General features: G+C 57.3%; 3 protein-coding genes across 5 annotated transcripts in view; 2 read left to right on the forward strand and 1 right to left on the reverse strand.

The window, feature by feature from the left end:
* The window catches only part of STAC3 (SH3 and cysteine rich domain 3), a 6,668-nt gene extending 1,266 nt beyond the window's left edge, over positions 1-5,402 (forward strand). For 2 of the 3 annotated variants that reach the window (XM_032421017.1, XM_032421018.1), the window contains 9 exons: positions 440-537; positions 746-818; positions 1,731-1,828; positions 3,402-3,468; positions 3,654-3,703; positions 4,003-4,088; positions 4,264-4,315; positions 4,401-4,538; positions 4,966-5,402. In XM_032421017.1, the coding sequence (XP_032276908.1) occupies positions 440-537; positions 746-818; positions 1,731-1,828; positions 3,402-3,468; positions 3,654-3,703; positions 4,003-4,088; positions 4,264-4,315; positions 4,401-4,538; positions 4,966-5,064 (761 nt within the window). In that variant the 3' untranslated portion in view covers positions 5,065-5,402. Of the gene's footprint in view, positions 1-328; positions 538-745; positions 819-1,730; positions 1,829-3,401; positions 3,469-3,653; positions 3,704-4,002; positions 4,089-4,263; positions 4,316-4,400; positions 4,539-4,965 lie in introns of those variants that run through there. The other variant, XM_032421019.1, reaches the window with a different exon arrangement.
* Positions 5,403-11,895: 6,493 nt separating this feature from the next.
* NDUFA4L2 (NDUFA4 mitochondrial complex associated like 2) lies at positions 11,896-14,162 on the forward strand. Its single transcript, XM_032420930.1, has 4 exons — positions 11,896-12,007; positions 12,385-12,473; positions 13,286-13,346; positions 13,448-14,162. Exons 1-4 carry the CDS (start codon positions 11,951-11,953, stop codon positions 13,502-13,504), a joined length of 264 nt encoding a protein of 87 aa, XP_032276821.1. The 5' UTR covers positions 11,896-11,950; the 3' UTR covers positions 13,505-14,162.
* A 244-nt stretch (positions 14,163-14,406) lies between these two features.
* Positions 14,407-19,402, reverse strand: SHMT2 (serine hydroxymethyltransferase 2). The gene is made up of 12 exons (XM_032420593.1): positions 19,278-19,402; positions 18,075-18,272; positions 17,485-17,564; positions 17,114-17,314; positions 16,761-16,842; positions 16,506-16,628; positions 16,239-16,378; positions 15,712-15,877; positions 15,422-15,521; positions 15,179-15,334; positions 14,990-15,097; positions 14,407-14,875 (listed from the first exon to the last, which is right to left on the reverse strand). The coding sequence occupies exons 1-12, from the start codon at positions 19,308-19,310 to the stop codon at positions 14,748-14,750; spliced, it is 1,515 nt and encodes a 504-aa protein (XP_032276484.1). The 5' UTR covers positions 19,311-19,402; the 3' UTR covers positions 14,407-14,747.
* Between the last annotated feature and the right edge of the window lie 1,535 nt (positions 19,403-20,937).

A 20,937-nucleotide genomic window follows, 5' to 3' on the forward strand; every position in this document is an offset into this window, starting at 1 on the left:
GGGGGGGGGGGGGGGGGGGGGGGGGGGGGGGGGGGGGGGGCGGGTACAGGCTCAGGAGAGGAGCATTTGTATAGCAGGCAGGCTGGGGCAAGAGGTGGCTTTAAGAAAACACTATTAGAGGGGCGCCTGGGGGGCTCAGTCAGTTAAGCATCCGACTCTTGATTTCAGCTCAGGTTGCAATCTCAGGGTCTTGAGTTCGAGCCCACAGGGCTCCATGCTCAGCAGGGAACTGCTTGTCCCTCTCCCTCTGTTCCTTCCCTGCTTGCGCACTCTCTCTCTCTCTCAAATAGATAATCTTTAAAAAATAAAAACAACACTATTAGAAACTGAGAGTGTTGGGTCCTAGACGGAAAAGGGACCTGAGAGCTAGAGTAGCAGCACTGGTACAAAGGGAAGGGGAAATCAAGAACCTCACCCAAATGTTCTTCCCTCTCCCAAGTCAACAACAAATTTGGGCTCCGCTGTAAGAACTGCAAAACTAACATCCATGAACACTGTCAGTCCTATGTGGAGATGCAGAGATGCTTCGGCAAGATCGTGAGTAGGCTCTGGGGAGCGAGAAAGTAGAAGGGAGGGGACGTGTTGCCAGCACCCCCACTTCCAGTCCCTCTCAAGTCATCACTTCCATTTGCCTGCTTTTTCTTTCTCAGCCCATCTCTTTAAGAAGGGGCTGCACTCATGGGAGAGATGGGGTTCTGGGCCATACCTTGCTGTCTCTAATGCTTTCTCCCATCCCATCCTACAGCCCCCTGGTTTCCATCGGGCCTATAGCTCCCCACTCTACAGCAACCAGCAGTACGCTTGTGTCAAAGATCTCTGTAAGTGCTCCATGTGGGACCCAAGGGAAAGGGCAAGCCTAGAGATGGTTCCAGCACCACCTCTAGATTTGGAAGCTAAATTCTGAAACAGAAAGATTCTGTTTCCCATGGTTCTCTCTAAACCTAATATTTTAGCCAATTTGAAAACAGAGTCAATATTCCTGTTCTAATAGCTGAGGGAGGTAAGATTTAGCAAGGGCTCTATATGTCTAACAGGAGACCGAGACAAGACTGAAACCTTCATCTGCCTAGCTTCAAAATCTGGGCTCTTCCTCTGTAAAACTATTTCTAAGCAAGAACAAGGATTCTTGACTGTCCTCCTCCTTGTTACAGAGTAATACCAGTCTCAGGGCTAGACCAAGAGCTGTGGGCTTTCTGGGCAGATTCATAATTCGGCAACCCTTACAAATTCGTTGACAATTTACTCAACACTTATTTGGAGGAGAGGCTGAACTTTATGAGGAGCATGGGTGGAAAAAGGAAGAACCCACTGGTGGCAGCACCCCAGCTTGCACATGCCACTCAGTGGAACAAAAAAGCCAGCAGTTAAAGGACCACTCTCCCTAGAAGGGGAATAGTGATTGTGAGCATCCCCCAAATCCCAAGCAACTTAGTAGCAAGGTTGTCTTTCCAACATCATAAAATGCTCTGCCTGGAAGCAGTGCTGGTATTTTTCTCCATCACATTACATTTCCAGTGATGTTTTTAGAGCTCTTTATAGATTGATGACCTAGATAGGCCCAGCTGACCCTACCCTAATTACACACACACACACACACACACACACACACATGCGCGCGCGCACGTATCCATCTACTCGATCCCACCTCTCCCTTACTTAGGTCTCTCTTTCCTTCAGCTCTTTCTCTGCTTCCCCAGTAATGGCTTCTTTCTTCTTCCCATTCCCACTAGCTGCTGCCAATCACAATGATCCTGTGTTTGAAACCCTGCGCACTGGGGTGATCATGGCAAACAAGGAACGGAAGAAGGGCCAGGCAGATAAGAAAAATGTGAGCACCATATTTTCCTCCTGAGGTCCCTCCGAGAGATTCCATTGAGCAGTGGTTCCTGTCTCCTCTCTGGAAAACTGATAGAAGCTAGGGATTCTCTTCCCCTAAAATCGCACATAACCCAACAGACACATTTTTGCATGCAATATTAGAGGGCCTCAGGTTGAGAACTCCCGCCATAGCATGTATTTTCTTCAGAAACTCCCTTCTGGAATTGTCAGATTAAGTACCATACTCCACTGAGGTCTGGGTCCCAGGCCCCCGGCATTGCTGGACAACAGAGGCAAGAGCCATACTTTTGGATTTGGGGAAGCAAACCTATCATGCCAAGTAATCAGAATTCTAGAGCCATGAAGGGTCCATGAATATCATCTAGTCTAACTCATTTATCCTATAGATGAGGAAACTGAGGCCCCAGACTAGCAGCCAAAAGCAACTTCATTTTTTTTTGAAATAGAGTTACTAGATTGGTAATGCCATAGACTTGCATTCAGTTTGGCAAAGAATTTGTTAGCATATCCTTATATCTTTCTGGACCACCAGGATGGACTGATATGGTTAACAGTTAGATGGAGTCCTAAAATTGGATGAATGACTGTGCCCAAAGGATCCAGGTCCTGTAGGGAATGTCTAGCTCGAGGGAGATTTCTGATACCTTATAACATGATTTGGTCCTCGGTCCTCACCTATGGAGATTTTTCTCACGGATGCAAATGAAAATATAAATGGTATTATCCCTTAAGTTTGTGGTAAACCTAGGAAGGAAAACTTATACACTGAACAGTATATTCAGATATCTTACAGACTAGAAGAAAAGCCCAAAACCAATAATTTGAAATTTTGTAAGGAAAAATGTACACCTCTGTTCTTGGATCAAAAATATCAACCATACAAAAACAGAACTAGGGATTGGCCTCAGAGTAGTTGATATGGAGGTTGGGTGCAAATTAAGAGATTTCTGTAGAATGAACTATGATTTACAAGGCCATAGCCATGTGATTTGACTTCTTCCAGAAAGGCAAGCACACTCAGGTTCTATTCTCTTAAGGGAATTATAAAAACTGTGCTGCCCATTTTTCTCTTACACACTAGAGTATTTTTAAGAACAGATGTAGTAAAAATCCTGGAATCAGCATCATGGGGAAGGGGGTGATTTGAAGGGATTAATTAAGGAAGAAAAGACAGGTGGGACTTACCAGCTATCCTCAGATCTTTAAGGGGACGATGTTTGTTCTATATTGCTCCAGAGGCCAAATCAGGACCAATTACTAAAAGTTACAGGGAGACCAAATAGGTTTAATTTAGGGAATTTCCCTCAAATGGCATGGGCTTACTTTGTAAGGTAGTGAGTTTCTTGTCATTAGCTACATTCAAGCACAAATGTGGATGGTCCACCTGCCAGGATGTTTTACAGGAAGCTCAGGCATTAGGCTGGTGGTTGAACTAGGTATTTCCTCCAAGGCTTCTTCCAACCCTGAGATCCTATTATTCTGTAGTTGGCTGGCCTGGCTGGAGAGCCAGGGCAAGTGTGGGTTCCCAAGAGAGCATCTTCTAACTCTGGTACCCCCTCCAGCCTCTAGCAGCCATGATGGAAGAAGAGCCAGAGTCTGCCAGACCAGAGGAAGGCAAACCCCAGGATGGTGAGTGTCACCCACCTCCATCCCTAGAGAGGGAGTAGGGTCAGGGACTCTGCTGTGGTACAGGGGATGGAGGGCCAAAGGGCATGCCAGGTTTGGAGATCAAAGAGGCTCTGCAACAGAAGAGTAAAAGAATGAGGGCTACCCTCCAGAAGCTAGAGACAACTTGTTGGTGTTTCCCATCCCAGGAAACCCTGAAGGGAATAAGAAGGCTGAAAAGAAGACACCTGATGACAAAGTGAGACTCCTTTCTCCCTGCAGGGACCCCAGTCCTCTCCCCAACCCAGGTCTGACACCACTCATGGCCTCAGCAGAAGCTCACACTTACTCCATGACTTCCCATCACCCTTAACCTGCCTTCTCCACCACCTCACACACATGTGCGTGAGCATGCATGCACGCAACAGAATCCTCTTAGTTCAGGGACCTGGAAGAGAGTTGTAATGTAGTATGTCTGGAGAATGCCCCTGCCTTGGACTCCTGCCCCTCAATGTGGGACAGAGGAGTCCGAGACTCATCACCTCCTTTCACCCCCAGCACAAGCAGCCTGGCTTCCAGCAGTCTCATTACTTTGTGGCTCTGTATCGGTTCAAAGCCCTGGAGAAGGACGATCTGGATTTCCCGTGAGAGGCCTTAGGACTGGGATGGGGGTGTACCGGGAGTGGAGAGGGGAGAGCCTGGCTCCCTATGGGAAAGGAAAAGGGGGCACTCATGGCTTGGAGCCTGTTGGGGCTGGACCTGGGCCAGATAGGTAAGTAAGCCCCCTAAATCTCAGAGGCCTCTCCCTTCCTCTCCCAGGCCTGGAGAGAAGATCACAGTCATTGATGACTCCAATGAGGAGTGGTGGCGGGTAAGAAGTGGCTGAGGCTAGGGTGGGACATCATTTGACTTTAGAATCAGACTGAGAGACTGATTCTCCCTACCATCTCCTCCAGGGGAAAATAGGGGAGAAGGTTGGATTTTTCCCTCCAAACTTCATCATTCGGGTCCGGTCTGGAGAGCGTGTGCACCGTGTGACCAGATCCTTCGTGGGAAACCGTGAAATAGGGCAGATCACTCTCAAGAAGGACCAGGTAGGGGTGCCTGGGTGGCACAGTGGGTTCAGCAACCGCCTCTAGGTTTCTCAGCTCGTGATCTCAGGGTGGGAAGATTGAGCCCTGCGTGGACTCTGCTTAGGGTGGAGTCACCTGAGATTCTTTCTCTCCCTCTGCCCTTCCTGCTTGTGTTCTCTTTCTCTAAAATAAATAAATAAAATCTTTAAAATATATAAAATAAATATAGATAGATGATAGATAGATAGATAGATAGATAAAGGACCAGGTAGCTCTGGCGCCCCAATCCAACGCCAGGCCCCAGGGTTCCTCAGCAAACCATACTCCTTGCAGATCTTAACTCATTAATGGGGCTAGGATAGACCTCCATAAATCCGGGCTCCCCTGCTCTCCTCTTCTACCTTTTCCTTAATCCCTCTCCTACCTAAACCTTTAATCCTTCATTCAGATCGTGGTCCAGAAAGGAGATGAAGCCGGCGGCTACGTCAAGGTCTACACCGGCCGCAAGGTGGGGCTGTTCCCCACCGACTTCCTGGAGGAGATTTAGGCGTGCAGGCGCCTGCTGACGGGAGATACCCATGCCCCATTCTGGGCAGGCCCAGTGGAGGCTGGGGAGGAAAGGGGCGAAAGCAACTATGCTGGATGGGGGAGGGGTGGGAAGGCCCGGCGGAGCATGGCGGGGCTTCCGGGAAGGGACTGGTTCCCGCCCGCCTCCCCCGGCCTCGGGCCTTGGATACCTGGTAGGCAGAGCAGCCTCACCTGCAACTCCTCAGGCCCAGCCCGCGGGAGCTGGAAGAAGAACGCGTCCCCACTAGGAGGCGCCCCGGGGATGTGGGAGGCGAACTGTCGAACGCTGCGAATGTATTAAAGTTTTGAAAAAAGTTAGAAAAGTTTGTTCTTTAACTAGGGGCCGAGTAGAGGGCCTGTGAAGCGGTGGAGAATCCTCCCCAGCTGTGTCACCTCACTAGCATCAGGTAACCCGACATCCACCTGGGCTGAGGCCGGTGGGAGGTGAGGAGACAGGTGCGTCCGCCAGGCGAGGCCTCTGTTGTCAGTGAAGAAAGGGGAGCCTGACTGCAGTCAGGCCCCCGCGCCCCGGCGTCTAGAAGGACCTGGCACCAGGGTAGGTCCCCCTAGCTCTTGGCGATTTAGCCGCGAGCAGCCCCCCTTACATTTCGGAACCTGGCTCAGTGCCGAGCTAGGCCGCCAGGGGGCGATGCAAGATCTCGGTTGGAGAGCGAGGGACGGGGCGGGGGGAAGGGGGGGCGGAAGGAGAGAACCTGAGACACCGTGCCGGAGACCCTGGGCCTGGGAGGGGGTGGGGTGCGTGCCGTCTCCATGGCAACACTTCCTCAAGTCCTCTGGGAACCAAGCGAGCGAGGCCGGGGGGCCTAACCCCTCCCGCGCGGCCCCCGCCCCAGCCCTTTGCGACAGGTACCGAGTGAGAGGGCGCTGGGCAGACAGCAAACCGGCTCACGCGGAGACCCCCCCCTGCGGCGCGCCGTATGCAAATGTTATTGTTTGCATATGCAAATATGCAAATGTGCCGGCCCCGGTCACGGTGGCAGGTGGCGGGGAGCGGGAAGGTGTGGGGAAGGGAGCTGAAGGATACGAGGAGTTTGGGGACCTGGGAGCGGACCAGTGAGAGGCAGCCCGGGGTGGTCCCTGGAGTAGGGCAGGCCGAGGGTCTGGAGCTTGATGGCGGATGGGGGAGGGTCAGCCCCGCCAGTCAGGAGATCCTCTTCTGCCCGTTGTCTGCCAGGCCTGAGGTTGGCACCGCCTAGCAAGGTTGGCAGCGGGAGCCCGGGCACCATCTGCTGCTGACGGGGGGAGGGCAGAGGCTCAGCTGGGCTGGGGAAGAGAAGGGCCCGGGACGGACGCGCCCCCCTTCCCTTCCAGAAGGCTGAAGTGTGGAGGGGGTAGGAAAGCACACAGGAAAACCCAATGCGGAACCGGGTTCGGTTTCCTGTTCCCTTTGCCCTTGACTGTCCCGGACGCCTGGGGGCGGCGGCGGGGTCATAAAGGAAGCCTCAGGCGGCCCCCCTGTAATCACTCTTGGGCTGGAATAGGAGCCGATCACAAGCAGTCCTCCTCCACCACCACACACAAATCCAGCCTTTTGCCCCCATCCCTCCTCGGGATACGCCTACTAAGAAAGGCGTGGTGTGTGGGTGGGTGGTCGGAGGCCCGGTGCGGGGATGCTAGGACTCGGGTCGCATCTCTTCATCAAGAGATCTGAGGGACTCCAAACCAGAGCCCCTGAGATCCTCGAGAGGGCCCCCCCACAATGCAAAAGTAAAACCAATTTACTGGCTCATTGGGCGGCGATGCTGGTGTGGGGGTGCCGAGAAGCAGAGAGAGCTGCTGTTCTCCCCCCTCTACACTCGGGGGGCACCTCCCTCCCCCCGCCTCGCGGAGCCGGCAGCTGTCCCTAATTAGAGCGGCGGTTTAATTGGATTTATCAGCAGTTAATAGGAAATTAAGCGAAGGGCCCGAGAGAGGGAGGGCGGGAGGAGCGGGGAGGCCGGCTGTGCCGAGCTGGAAGGACCGGTGCTTGGGGTGCCGGGGATGGGGACACGGGCCCAGTATCGCGATTGAGCCCCATGATCAGCGCCCTCCCCCCAATACTTGCCCGCGGGTTGAGCCCAGGCCTGCCAGCGGAGAGCAGGACTCATGACGGAAGCAGGAGCGTCAGCGCCCCTGTGTGAGCCCCCAACGCCCCTCACTCCCACAAACGGCGGCCTAGGTGATGGATGATGTTGCCACACGCAGCAAAGGTCATAAGTCTGAGCCAAGGAACGGACTGAATTGAAAACAGACTGGAGGAGGAGCCAGGTTACCCGGTCCAGGACACAACCTGCACCCTACCCCTCTGCAGTGCCCACTCTGCTCTTAGCAAGGAAATTACCCCTTACAAGTGGGAAGATTGGGCAGCACGGGGGAATGAGGGGGAATCCAGAGTGACTGTCCCTTCCACACCTGCCTCATGGCTGTGTGGGCAATCCTGGCAGTCCCTATGCAGCCACCAATGTCCCTCTGTGGCTCCCCACCCCTCCCCACGTGCTGGGGTTGGGACCAGCTGGCTTGGCTGTTGTCAGAGTGGCCCAGGGTCTGCACCACCCACCCTGGGGACCAAGGAAGGAAGCTAGCAGGCAGTCAAGCAGGGGAGCAGGGTCCACAGCCCCAGGCACCTCCTGTCACTAAGACCTCATTATGTGGCTAGGCTAACAAGGCCTGCTTCTAGAACCCCAGCAACCTCTCTGCCACACTCCACCACCGGAGAGCACAGACAGCAGTTCCTGCATGTGTGTGGGTGCGAACCTCTGAATGTGTGGGGGTTGGTGGGGGTCCCTCTGTGTCCCTGGAGATTATGGGTGTCTGTGCCTCTGGTGTGTGTTTGTGTGCGCCTGTGCCCCAAGTGTGTGAAGTGTGTATATCAGAGCACCAGGTGTTAGTGTAAGTTGGTATGTGTGCCCCGGTGTGTGTCTGTGCCCTTACGTATGTATTGGTCGGACTTGTCCCCATTCTGCCCCCCCCTATGATTTTTGTCTGGCTTAGCCCCTGAGGGTCTAGGTGTGCATACGTGCTTTGGCGTGTCTATGTGTCTGTACAATCTTCACGCCTGGGTGTGCCCCGAGTGTGGGCATTTCCGCGTGTCTCTGCCTGCAGGACTGTGTACGTGTGAGAATCACGAAGAGCCGCCGGTGAGTGTGTGTTGCTCTGGCGTCTCTGCCTGCAGGTGCGTGTATCTCCGTGACAGTGCGGGGGCGTGTGCCCGGGTGTGAGCCGCGCGAAAGCGTGTATCCGAATGACAGTGTGACGCACGCGCGCTCGTGTGTGCGTGTGTGTGTGTGTGTGTGTGTGAGCGAGCGCGCGCGCGAGCGCCTGGGTGAGTCTCCCGCACCCGCCCCTTCTCCCTATTTCTATTCCTCTCTCCTCTCCGGGCGGGCTTGGCTCCGCCGTCCGCATCATCTCCATCCATTATTGAAGAAACAGCCGCGTCCGCTCCAATCACATCAACACCCCCCGCCCCCCTCCGTTCAGCTCGCCCCGCAGCCCCTCTGGGTGCTGGGGCGGGGGGAGCCGCGGCGCCGAGGGGGCGCCGGGCGGGAGCAGGCTCCTGACCCCGTGCCCCGAGCCGGGCCAGGCCCCGGGACGCCGGGGTCCCCGGCGGAGAGTGCTTTGCATAAACAGATGGCGCGGGCGTCTTTGTCTCGCTCGTTCGCTCGCCCCGCGGCTCCCAGCTCCGCGGCTGTCTGGCTGATGCAATCATGATCATCTCTCGGAGCCTCGGGACCCGGCGCCCTTAATAGCTGCAGAGGGGGTCAGGGGCTCCGGGGCTCCCGAGCAGATGCTGGGCACTGTGTCTTCCCTCCCGGGCGCCCCCTCCACGCCCCACGGCTGCAGAGGGAAGACGGAGTCCGCGCCGAGGTGATGGGCATGTGGAGGTGACCGGGAAGTGGACCCGGGGCAGTGCCCTGAGGTGTCCCCAGGCTGGTCTCGTTGGACTGCTGCAGCCCCCCAGGGGCAGCAAGCTGGAGAATAGGAATAGAACTGGGGGATGGGAGGGGGGAGAACGAGATAAAGACAGAGACAGGCATTTGTAAAGAGAGACACAGAGGGTAGAGAGATGTAGAGGGAAGGAGAGACAAACACAGAGAGACACAGAAACAGATGCAGAGGGACAAAGCCTGGTAGAGAGGGCGGCAGAGGGAGAGACAGACAGACACGGCCAGAATGATAAGGAACAGAGAGACACAGACAGACACAGAGACAGACACAGAGAGACCGAGGTAGACAGACAGGGCCGGAAGAAGAAAGAAGCAGAAAGAAGGGCAGCCAGAGACTGGGGCAGGCAGGGGCAGAGGGCAGTCTTAGGGCAGAGACCCAGCCCCGGGAGAGGGACCAGCCTGCACCTGTGGTGCCTCCCACAGCTGGAGAGGTGGCAGATCCCTCGTCCCCTCTCCGCGCTTGCCCCTGGCCCCACCTCAAACCAGAAGAGGGGAAGCTGCGGGACCCAGTGCCTTGGCGGCGGGAGTGGCAGGAGCGGCAGGCGGGGCTTGGACCGACGCTCCAGGCACTGACTTAACCTGCCCAAAACTGTGGGGCGCAGAGCCTGCACGACCCGACAGGGGGCGCCCGAGGCATCTCCCCTAAGAGCTTGGGAGCAGCTCAACCTCCAGGGGGCGCCCGCGCCCACAACCCCGGCAGCCAGCTCTCTCCGCCCAGCCCAGCTGCTTTTGACGAGCGGCGCCGCCAGCGCGCGGATTAGTGTCCCGGTGCGATTTAGCGTTCGGAATCTGGTCCCCACGGGACCCCCGCACGCCCCAGGCCACGCCTGATCCGCAGCTAATGACTTCTGCCGTCCCTCACGCGGCTCGGTCAGCGTGGCCTGAGTCTTTCTGATGGGAAAGTACGGGAAGGTGGGGAAAGATGGGATCCGGAACTCAAGGAGTCCTGCGTCCCAGCTCGGCCCCAGAGATCATGATCCAGAGATGGGTGGGGGCTTAGAAGTAGGATCGCAGACAAGGGCTTAGGGACTGGCACCAGGCACGGGTGCAGGGTCAAGGAGCACTGGAGAGGCCAGAGCAGAAGCAATAACGTAATAAGGCGCTTGGAAAGTGGGGGCGGAGGCCCAGGGCAGGAGGAACAGCCGCGGCTCTAGGAAAGGAGCGGCGCGGAGAGTTCGGAAAGCGCTAGACCCTAGTCACCAAAAGTCACAAGAAATGGTACAAGAGCCGGGGCGAGGGCCCGAGAAGCCAAGGGGGCGCGGCATGGGGGCCAGACGTCCCTGTCTGCGTCCTGGCACCCCAGCTGTGCCATGCAGAGCCAGATGTGCAGCCCAGATGTGCAGCCCCTGGAGCTCGAGTTCCGGGATTGATTTTTAGTCCCGGAGACTGGAGGGCTGGGGGACACGAGGGCCAGGACATTCCGCTCCCCGGCCCGGTCCTGGAGGTGTGAGTGCTCAGGGAGGGCCGGGCTCTGCGCTGCTCCAGGTTCTGACATCCCGTCAGTCCCCCTCCTCCGCCCCCCCCCAAACGCATCGCTGCGAGTCTCTGTCTCTTTGTTCTCGCCGTGTCTCTGACACTTTATCTCATTATCCGCCGGAGGGAGGCGGAGAGCCTGGGACCCCGCAGCCTAATTACAGCCGCGCTTGTCAGCGCAGGGGGCGGGGGAGGTATCAGCGCCGGGAAAGAGGGGGTGGGGAGGCCAGGAAGGGTAGCTTCCTTCCCTCTACACCTCCCCCCCCCCTCAGGTCCAGTGGTGGGTGCACAACTCACCCCTGTCCCTGCCACCACAGGGCTCTGGACCGGAGGAGTGGGGGAGCTCTGCCGGATTCGCCGGCGGGGTGGGAGGGAGGAGGATGGGAGGGCGGAAGTTAGCATGGCGGTGGGGAGAGGTGGTTAGACTAGGCTGGGTCCCTAGGACCGCAGTTCCCCAACGACGATGGCAGTGAGCCTTCCCACCCTAGCAGCATAGCTGACACCGAAGTTGGCTGCAGAAAGGGAGGCGATTGCTCTGCCCTTCTATCTCTGTGTGTCTTGTTCTCTTTCCTCCTTCACCATCTTTTCTATCTTTCCTTGACTATTTCCCTTACCCCATTCTCTTCCTCTCTATCACAGCCAGAAACAGAGAGCCTCCTTGGGTGGCTCTGGCTTCATCCCGATAGGAGGGAGGCAGCGCAAGCAAGTCTATCAAAACCCCAAACTTCACAACTGACTTACTCGATCCTGAGCCAGGTTTAAAATACACCCAGCTCCCCTGACCTCTAAACACTATTCCAAGCCAACCACAACACAACTCAGAGAACTACCCACGACTAGAGGAGCTGGGGCTGCTTCAGTGCTGTGGGTCTGTCTGTCCCTCTCCTCCTCCCACTACACTGTGTAGGGAGACAGAACTAGGGCCTTTGGGAATCTGCCAGCTCCCTGGGGATTAGCTCTAGGGCTGTGCGGGAAGTGCTTCAGATGCCCTCACTGGTCCCTGGCCCTTCCTGGTCCCACCCCTGAACCCTCCACCCCTGCACTTTGCTTGCAAGTCTCTCTGTCTGACTGCCTGTCCCGTGGTGAGTTCTTCCTGCCACCTCTGGATCCTCCCTCAATCAGTCTCTTGGTCAAAGCCTGCGTTGCCTCTCTCTCAGACCAGTTCAGAGCCCCAGGTATGAGGGTGTCCCCTGGACCAGGGTGCGGCCATCAGAAGGAGTGCAAGAGCAGAAAGCCCTCTGCTTGCCGACACTTCTCCCGCTCGGAGCTGGGAACTGCGGGAGGGAGAGATGAGTGGGGGTGGGGTGAGCCTGCTGAAGCGGGGCCCCGCTGGGCCGGGCTGGGCTGGGCTGGGCTGGGCTGGGCTGACCCCTCCCCAGTCGGGGGCGGGACCCCAGGAGGAGCGAAGGAGCAGAGCCGCTGGGGAGCATCAGACGGTGGAGAGGCGCTATGGCGGGAACGAATCTCGGGGCCCGCTTCTACCGGCAGATCAAGAGACATCCCGCGGTGAGTTCGGTCCCCAGAGCCACTGTATCTAACTCCTGATTCTCCCGTTTCCCTGGCGGGCCCCCAAATCTCCCAGTACCCTGCCTCTTGCCCAGTTCCCCCAGTGCTCCTAATCTTTCTCCAGCGTGCCCTCAATCTATCCCTGCAATATGCCCCCTGTCCCTTGAAGCCACCTGGGATCCGCTCGCTGTGGGATGAGGGAGACAAGGCTGGAAATGTAGTGTGGGAGGTTCCAGGTCCTCTCTCTCCCAAACGGGAGGGAGAGCCAGACCCGGGTTGGGGCGAGGGCGGGGGGTGCTGGCAGAGAAAATTGTAAAGGGCGCTCGGGACTGCAGGGAGGGGGCTGACTGCTAAAGTGCCCTCCGTCTTCTCCGCAGCTCATCCCGATGATCGGCTTCATTGGCCTGGGAATGGGCAGCGCGGCGCTGTACTTGCTGAGACTCGCCCTGCGCAGCCCCGACGTCTGGTAAAGCCCGGGTCTGGGACGCAAGCAGGGGGCCCGGGTGAGGCAAGGATAGGGTAGGAACGCAAGGGCCTCTCAGGAACGGTGCGAACCGGTGGTCTTAGCAGGGATCCCCGGGCAGCGCACCTGCGTGTGCACCGCGCGGCAACTGCAGGCTGCAGCCCGCTCCTGACCCGGGCGGCGCCGGCCTTCCCCTCCACCCGTCCGACCCACTACTCACTCCTCGGGGCCCCAGACTCGACCCGCTTTGGGCTGCGGAACCCGCGCCGCTCCCGGCCCGGTTGCCATGGCGACGTGCTGGCCGGCGGGCGGCCTTTGAGTACTTCCACCTCCCTGCCTGAGCGCTGGGGGTGTGGCCGGGTGAGGGGCGAGGGGCGCCTTTGGGGCTGGAGTGGCGCGGAGACTCCCAGCCCCAGCAAGGGCGGCGGGGGTGGGGAGTGGGGGCTCTCGGGCCGAGCCAGGAGCACCTCCGGCATCGGAATTGCAGGCACATCACTGAAACCCCAGGCCCTCAGGATCTCTGCCTCATTCCCGCCGCTCCGCTCTGGGGGGTGAACCTAGGGAGGCAAGAAGCAAGCGGGAGGCCCTGGGCTGGGTTGTCAGTCTGTCACCTGGCCCCATACTGACAGTGGCGACAGCCTTGTTTCACTTGTCAGCACCTGCTACCTTGCCCCCACCCCTGTCAGTGTCTGGGAAATAGCCCCCCCTCCAGGATAGGACGGGGGTGTTGGGTGGGGCAGAGACCCTGTCACTTTAGGCCCCAGGGTCCTAGCTTCCAGAGAGGAAACCCTTACCTTCCCCCTCCCTCTCTGTAGCTGGGACAGAAAGAACAACCCAGAGCCCTGGAACCGCCTGAGCCCCAACGACCAATACAAGGTACCTCTTCCATCTGTTCATCTTGGTCCCAGGACCACCCTCCTCACCCCCAGGCCACGAAGGGAAGTCTGGGGCACTCAGTGCCCCTTTCCCTCCTATAGTTTCTTGCAGTTTCCACTGACTATAAGAAGCTGAAGAAGGACCGGCCAGACTTCTGAGCTGGCTGGGGTGCCAGCGAGTGGTGAGCAGTAAAGCACCATCAGCCAGCCAGCCAGCCGACTCATTTCTTCCACTCTCTGCCCCCTGCCCCCAGGGCGCCACTCCAGCCACCCTGCCCAGCTGCTGCTTCCACAGGCTTGGTTCCCACAGGAGGGGACACAGCTCCCCACCCCCTTCCCTTGCTCCCGCAGCGGAAGCGCCTCTGACCCTCAGCTTGAGTCCCACGCAGGGGGGGTGGGGGGAGTTAGGAGAGCAGGCAGTGTGTTGACCCAAAAGGCTCAAGCCAGCCCCTCTGCCCCCCTACCCGGGCCTTGCAGGGTGTGGCTCAGGCTACGTGTTGAGCGTGGCCAACGTGAGCCAAGAGCAAGCGGAGGCCTCTCGGTGCCAAGTGACGTGGCGGGCCCCGCGTTAGGCCAGGCTCGGGCGCCGCGCAGGGGCGGTGCTGCTCTAGCTCGCCTGGGCTCGGCGCCGGCTGCCCCGCCTGCCCTGGATGAGGCACCTTCGCCCCAGGGAAGCGCAGCGAGCGCCTCCCCGTGCCCAAGCCCACTGCTTCCCGGGCCAACAGGCATGCCCTCCCGTGGCCTTGCACCTGGGCCTCCCCCTGCCATTCTGCCCCTCCCTTGCTCCCCTCAGTCCCCTGGGATCAAACAGAAGCAGCCGTGGGCAAAATACAATTTCATTTAACAAATTGAATTTGCTGCGCCTGCTAATCACGTCTGGTGTCGGCTCTGATCAGAGACAGAGAAAGGAGGCTGCGGCCGGGGGGGGGGGGGGGGGGGGGGGGGGGGGGGGGGGGTCCTGATGGTGGTGGTGGTGGTGGGAGGGGAGGGAGGAACACGTTGAGGGAGACAAGTCACCACCTGGCCCAGGGGACCCCTCCCACAGTGAAAGGAGAGCTCAAGGCAGGATAGCATTTTATTAGATAAAAACGGAAAGGTGGGTGCCTACCTACCCCTTCCTCTGGCTCACAAGGGCAACTCCCCTCTCTTCAAATAAGAGCAAGGAGTCTGTGACACTGAGATAATGGGAGAGCTCAGGGCAAAAAGCCCCAGGCCTCCTCCTTCTAAGTCTAGTTACAAAAAGAAATCTTCTCAGCTACAAAGTCCAGAATATAGCTGGGTCTTTCCCAAGGTAAGAGCCCTTCCCTCCTCCAGCAAAAAATTGAAAGCTCTCCTCTCCATTGGCCCCGGGAGACAGAAGGAGAATAAACTTCAGTCTGTGGGCCTCATTTCCTAAGGGCCCTCAGCGCTCATCAAAACCAGGCATGGGGAAGGCCCTGGCAAACTGCTCCACCCGTTGCCTGAGGTCGGCCAGCCGATGACTTGTTTCTGCGTCCTTGAGCAGGAAGGATTTGAAATCCTGGAGTTTGGCTAGAGGGGGATGAGGAAAAGAGCGGTCAGAACTCTAGAGAAGGCAGTTAGATCAGCCAGTGGGGGAGGGATGGATAGCGTATGGCTGGCCCAGCCAGGGTCTTGCCCACTCACCAGTCTTGCTCTTCACCTCCAAGCCAATGTTGACACCTTCATCTATAAAGTTCACAACTCTCCGGAAGTCATCCTCACGGAACTGTCGAGAGGTCAAGGCTGGGGCCCCTGGGAGAGAGGCAGAAGAGGATCAGCACAATCCAAGCCTACCTGGCAGCCATCCTTCCTTCCTCAAACCCCAGGTCTCACCGAGCCGCAGGCCCCCGGGTGTGATGGCACTTCGGTCTCCAGGACAGGTGTTCTTGTTGGCTGTGATGGAGACCAGTTCCAGCACCCGCTCAGCCCGAGCTCCATCCAGGCCCTTGGGCCGCAGATCCACTAGCACTAGGTGGTTGTCGGTGCCACCTGAGGGGAGGGACAGTCAGCAGGGAGGGGTGAGTTCTAGGCCCCTGTCTGAGGCTACAGAGGCTCTCACCCACCCCCCTGGCTCACCAGACACGAGTGAGTAGCCTCGCTCTAGCAGGGCATCAGCCATGGCCCGAGCATTCTTCAGAACCTGCAGGGCGTACTCCCGGAACATGGGGGTGCAGGCCTGGAGATGAGACAGTAGCACCTGGGACCCCAAGGGCCACCCCCTCTGCCCTTCCCCCTCCAGCACAGTTGTGACTCCAGGCTTGACCCCACCCAGACACTTCCCTTCTATCAGCTCTGATTCATTTAGCAAGGAGCAGGGTCTAAGGCCCCAGGCCAATGCCCCCCCCCCCAAGAGTCGGCTCCCCAACCTGCTTTAGGGCCACAGCCACGGCAGCAATGGCATGGTTGTGGGGGCCCCCCTGCAGGGATGGGAACACAGCAAAGTTGATTCGGTCCTCAAATGTGTAAGGGATCTCCCGGCCAGTCTTGGGGTCCACAGCCCGCGTCCCCTTCCGGTAGAAGATGAGTCCTGACCTACGTGGGAAGTGGGTGATTAGAATCTAAGTTGAGAAGAAAGGACGAGGGGTTGGGAAAGCAGGGGAAGCTGGCTGGCCTGGGCCCCCTGTGCTCTTGGGAGTCTACCTCAGTCGGGCCGGTGTGCAGGACTCCAGTGGTCAAGGAGAGCAGCCTTTCAGTCCCACCCCCAAATCCCCTAGCAGGGAACTGCCACCATGGGCAAGATAAGGAGACAAGACAAGGAGAGTCATCACAGCCTGGGCAGAAGTCTTCAGGGTTTCAGGTGGGAATGAACTCCTCTCAGATGCAGCCCAACCATGCCCCTGGAATAGGGCGTGAAGGCAGGGAAAGACAAGGCCTGACCTCAGGGGAGCCTGACCTGGCCCCTCGAAGGGTCTTGTGAGTGGTGGTGGTGACAACATCCGCATGCTTGAAAGGTGAGGGGATCACCTTGGCAGCCACCAGGCCACTGATGTGGGCCATGTCTGCCAGGAGGTGTGCCTTGACCTCATCACACACCTGGGCAGGTACAGAGACAGGCCTTAGCCTGGGGAGGGCCCACACAGGCCTCCCCAAGGCTGCTCCCCTTCCAAAATCTCCCCACTACCCCCCTGGGAAGCGGCCGGCATGCCAGCCCCCCACCAACCTCTCTCAGGCGGGCGTAGTCAATGAGGCGCGCGTAGGCACTAGTACCAGCTATAATGAGCCGCGGGCGGAAGAGTCGGGCCGTCAGTGCCAGCTGGTCGTAGTCGATGAGGCCGGTTTTGGGCTGGGTGGACAAACGAAAAGCTGAAGCCCTGAGAAGGAAGCAGGGCAGCTCGCTCTCCTGACCCTGGAGGGTGCCCAGGACTCCAGCCCCTCACCGTCCCCAGCAGAGGACCGCCAGGGCCCCAGCACTCACATTTAGCTTATAGGGCATGGACTCAAAGAAGATGGACGTGGCTGAGACCCGCTTGACATCAGACATGTAGCCGTGAGTAAGACTGGCAGCGGATGAGAGAGAAAAGAGAGCTTCAGAAACGAGTAACTCCCTGACTTCACCACACCCTTCCCACCCGGCTCCAAAGGCCCCTGTCCCTGGAACGCTGCTCCTCGTATACACAAGCCCCTGCCCAGTCCGTTCCATGGTGAACACTGGCGACTGGGCTCTTCTCATCCTCATCCACTGACTTGCAGGGCAGGGCCCACGGGAGGTGTTCAATAACAATGCCCATCCTGCCCACCAAACCCATCACCCACCCCATCCATACTCACTGGCCCCCATCGGGCAAGTCCAGCCCCATAATTCGGTCATGAGGCTGCAGAAGGGCTGTGTAGGCAGCCAGATTAGCTGGAGAGCCCGAGTATGGCTGGACATTGACTCCCCACTGCGCAGGATCCAGGTCAAAGGCCTCCAAGGCCCGCCGCTGACAGAGCAGCTCAATTTCATCCACTACCTCTGCTCCTCCATAATATCTGCCATGAGATGGGGGTGTATCAGGGCACACAAAAAGGGTTCCAGTATCCCCCACAACCAGCAGCAAAGGCCACTCCTCTACACACACTGGGAGGGTACAGGCAGGTGTCCCCCATGGGGAGCAGCATTCCTGAGGCTGCCTTCCAGCCCTCTGGTGCCTAGCCCTCACCTCTTGCCAGGATAACCCTCCGAGTACTTGTTGTTGAGACAGGACCCCAGGGCCTCCAGCGCTGCTCGGCTGCAGAAGTTCTGGGTGAGGGGGGAGCGGTGGGGTTAATGTCAGAAGGCACTGAGCCCCTTTCCCTGGAGCCCCCCACAGCCCCTTCCTGCCAGAGCCCCAGGCTGCAGGGAGGAGCTGGGCTCTACAGAAAGCTCTGGTCATTCAGCGTTCCTTGTCAGGCCTGAAGAAAGGCCAGAGGCAGCATCCTGAGAAACCCAGCTGCCATGACAGGTGTCCCCAGCAAGACCACCTGTCCACTCGAACCTATGCTTCCAGGCTCCTCCTTCCTCTTGGGAAGGGGAAGGGACCAGACTAGATGACAGGGGCCCCGGACAGCTTTGGAAGCTCTCTAATGTCCCCATCCCATAATCCAGACTGGCCCTGCCTCTTCTTCAGAGGACAGTAAGAAGAGAAGGAAATAAGGCCCAGCAAGAAGGCCCTGAGTCTGCAAGGGAAATGTGGAGAAACAGCAGTACAATGACCTGTTACTTCTTGCACCCACGGTGGCCCATGTCATGGCCCCTCTCCCCAAGCCCCACCTCTGAGGCAATGAGCTCCAGGCCACGACACTGCCTGTCCTTCTCCCTCTGCAGCAGCTCCCACATCTCAGGGTCACTGTCTGACAGACTCTCCTGGCCTGTCCAGCCCCTGGTTGCTTCTCCGGTCTGGGTCTGGGCCACCTCACTGTGCTGGCACCGGATGGCCCTCCTGACCAGCTGACCACATCTCTGCAGAGGCTAGGAGAGGAAAAACCAGAGTCAAATAAAAAGCACCCAAACAGTCTCCCAACAACCCTCAACCATGCTTATCAGGCTTTCTGGCTCCAAACCTAGCAGCCAGTGGTCGAGCCAGCCTTTTCCAATTCTCACCACCCCCACCTCTGCCTTCAAATGCCAGTTCCAGAGCCAAGGTCGAGATCAATGTCCAGGGGGTGGTTCTGATTTGGTCCATTTACCTCACCTCAGAATTTCCCTCCACCTCGGCGCATGAACCACTCTGCAAAGCCATAGGGCAAAGTTTGTCCTCCAGAAGCCTATGTCTCTGGAGCTCAGGGGCAGTCTACTGAGGTTCCAGAACCTCCCCAACCCACAGGAACAAAAGGATCTTCCTGCAGGGCCTCCATGGCAGTCAGGGGGTTGGAGGCTGAGTTGGCAAGGATTCAGGCAATAGGCTGTAGGGGTAGTTTCCAGAGCAATGGAGGTGGCAGAGGAGACCATTAGCAGTCTCTGGGGAAAGGGGGATGGTGGTGGTGGGTGGTGGGGAGCCTGCTGGCAGGGAAGCCAGAACCCACATCCTGCCCTCTGTGCCCCCCAACTCTTCCCATGTCCTTCCAGCCCACAGCGCCAAGGGACGCCTGATGTAAGTAGTGGGGCCGCGTTGCATCATCTGCACGGCTCAGAGCTGGCAGGAAAGACTCGGCTCGCAGGTCTGGTCCAGGAAACCGGCTTGTTCACCAGGGTCCACGGGGCATCTGGTGCAGTTCTCTCCTTAATGCCACGTGAAATGGGTGGTCGCAGGCCCTCGGGCGTCTGGTTGCCGGAATGGGGAGGGGCCCCAGGTGCTCCGCGGGCACTGGGGGTGGAGGGGTTCTCAAGGATTCCCTAGTTGCAAGTCCGCTCCCCGAGGACCAAAACCACGTGCGTGGAAAAGCCAGGAGAACCCCAGAGTTTGTGAATGGGAACTGAAGTAGGAGGGGAGCTCGCTTTCTATTGGTCACCCAATCTCCGAAGCCCCATTCTTACCCGAGTCGCCCAGAGCAAAGAGGAGGGCAGCATCGCAACCCGAGGTCGCAGGATGTCCAGCCACCAACTCTAGCCGGGGGAAGCAAAGGGTAGGAAGAAGACTGATCCGAGAGCGCGTGCGCGAGAACGGCCCGAGAAACCACCGGATTAAGGGGAGGGACCTACGCATGCGTGAGGTGGTCCCTTTATGGTCTCTTGGGAATTGTAGTTTTTTTTTTTCCCCCCTCCCTCTTCCGCTTCAGTTCCTCATCTGTAGCCCATGGTCAGACAGAAGCTACTTGCCTGAAAGAAAAGAGATCCAGTTCTGCACCACCTCCTCATTGTCCCGAAGCTTAGTGGGTTTTCCCCCCACTGTTGTCCAAACAACAGCCATTTACTGGGTGCCTACTGAATACCTAGCATTATTAGGCTCTTTGAAAATATAAAGACTCCTCTTCGAGCTAGAGAGCCTTGGTGCACCGGAAAGCCCTCTGGCTTGGAAGGGTGAGACCTGAGTTCAAGTTCCACCTCTGGGACAAACTAGCAAATTAGCCTATCTGGCCCTCAGTTTCCTCACTTGTAATTCAAAAATAACATGTAGTGAGGATTAAGTGAGATTTTGTATGTAAACATGCTCTGGGATGGATCACCCTCCTCTGATCCTCTGACTACTGCATGGTTATCTCCTTCTCCTGCGATATCCTGGAGATGAGTGAGGTGTCCCCTTCCTGTTGTTGCACTTTTGCTACCTGTTCACCTCTTGCTGCTCCAGCAGTCAGTGAGCTCTCTTTATATGCCTGGGGCTCTAGATCCTTGGAACCGCACAGGATCTTCCTTTCAGCCTGACTTCGTCTGGACTCATCCTTTGGGAGAGGGACTCACTGACCCCTCTAGAAGTAGGTCCCAAAACCTCGGTATCAGAATTGGCTGGGAAATGTAGTATAAATATATGAGTGTGAGGCTTCTCTTCAGAGGTTCTAATTCAATGGATCTTAATGAGTAGACATTTGCCCACTCATGGTGACAGTGAAACCTCTCAGTGATTCTAATAAGCAGTGATTTTGAGAACCATTGCCTTACTTAGCAAAATTACACATCCATTCATTCATTCATTCATTCACTCATTCATTCAACAGACGTGTTGAGCTCCTACTCTGTGCCAGACATGGCCTAGCCTTGGAGATATAAGAATAGATCACTGACTGCTGGGACATCAGGTAACAAAATGCAACAAGCGCAGTTATGGGCAGGGGCAACTCAGCTCCCAGAGGTCCAGATGTCCCAGGGGGAAGGGGTGGGGGAGGAGGAGAAGAGGATGGCTGTAAAGGAGGCAGTTTGTGAGTCAGAGGAAGAGAAGGACAATCCATCACAAAACACGTTCAAATGCAGTCTCATTTAATCTCCAGGACATGTTTTATCATTGCCTTACAAGTGAAGAAACTGAGGCCCAGATAGGCTAACCTGCTAATTCTAAACATTCCCACTTGGCTCTCATACCAGGCCTCAGAAGTCCTGGCTTAGCTCTAACCTCCTTCCCCCCTACTCTAGCCTCAGGTGTTCTCAGGTCTTTCCAGCAATGGGCTCTCTTTGGGGGTTCTCCTTCCTCCAATCTCTGACCTACAACCACCTCCCACCTCCCTCTTCCTTTCAGCTTGATCTTGTTATTCAGCCACCCACCCAT

This window comes from Phoca vitulina, unplaced genomic scaffold (genome assembly GCF_004348235.1).
Source record: "Phoca vitulina isolate PV1807 unplaced genomic scaffold, GSC_HSeal_1.0 scaffold23, whole genome shotgun sequence".
Taxonomy (NCBI): domain Eukaryota; kingdom Metazoa; phylum Chordata; class Mammalia; order Carnivora; family Phocidae; genus Phoca; species Phoca vitulina.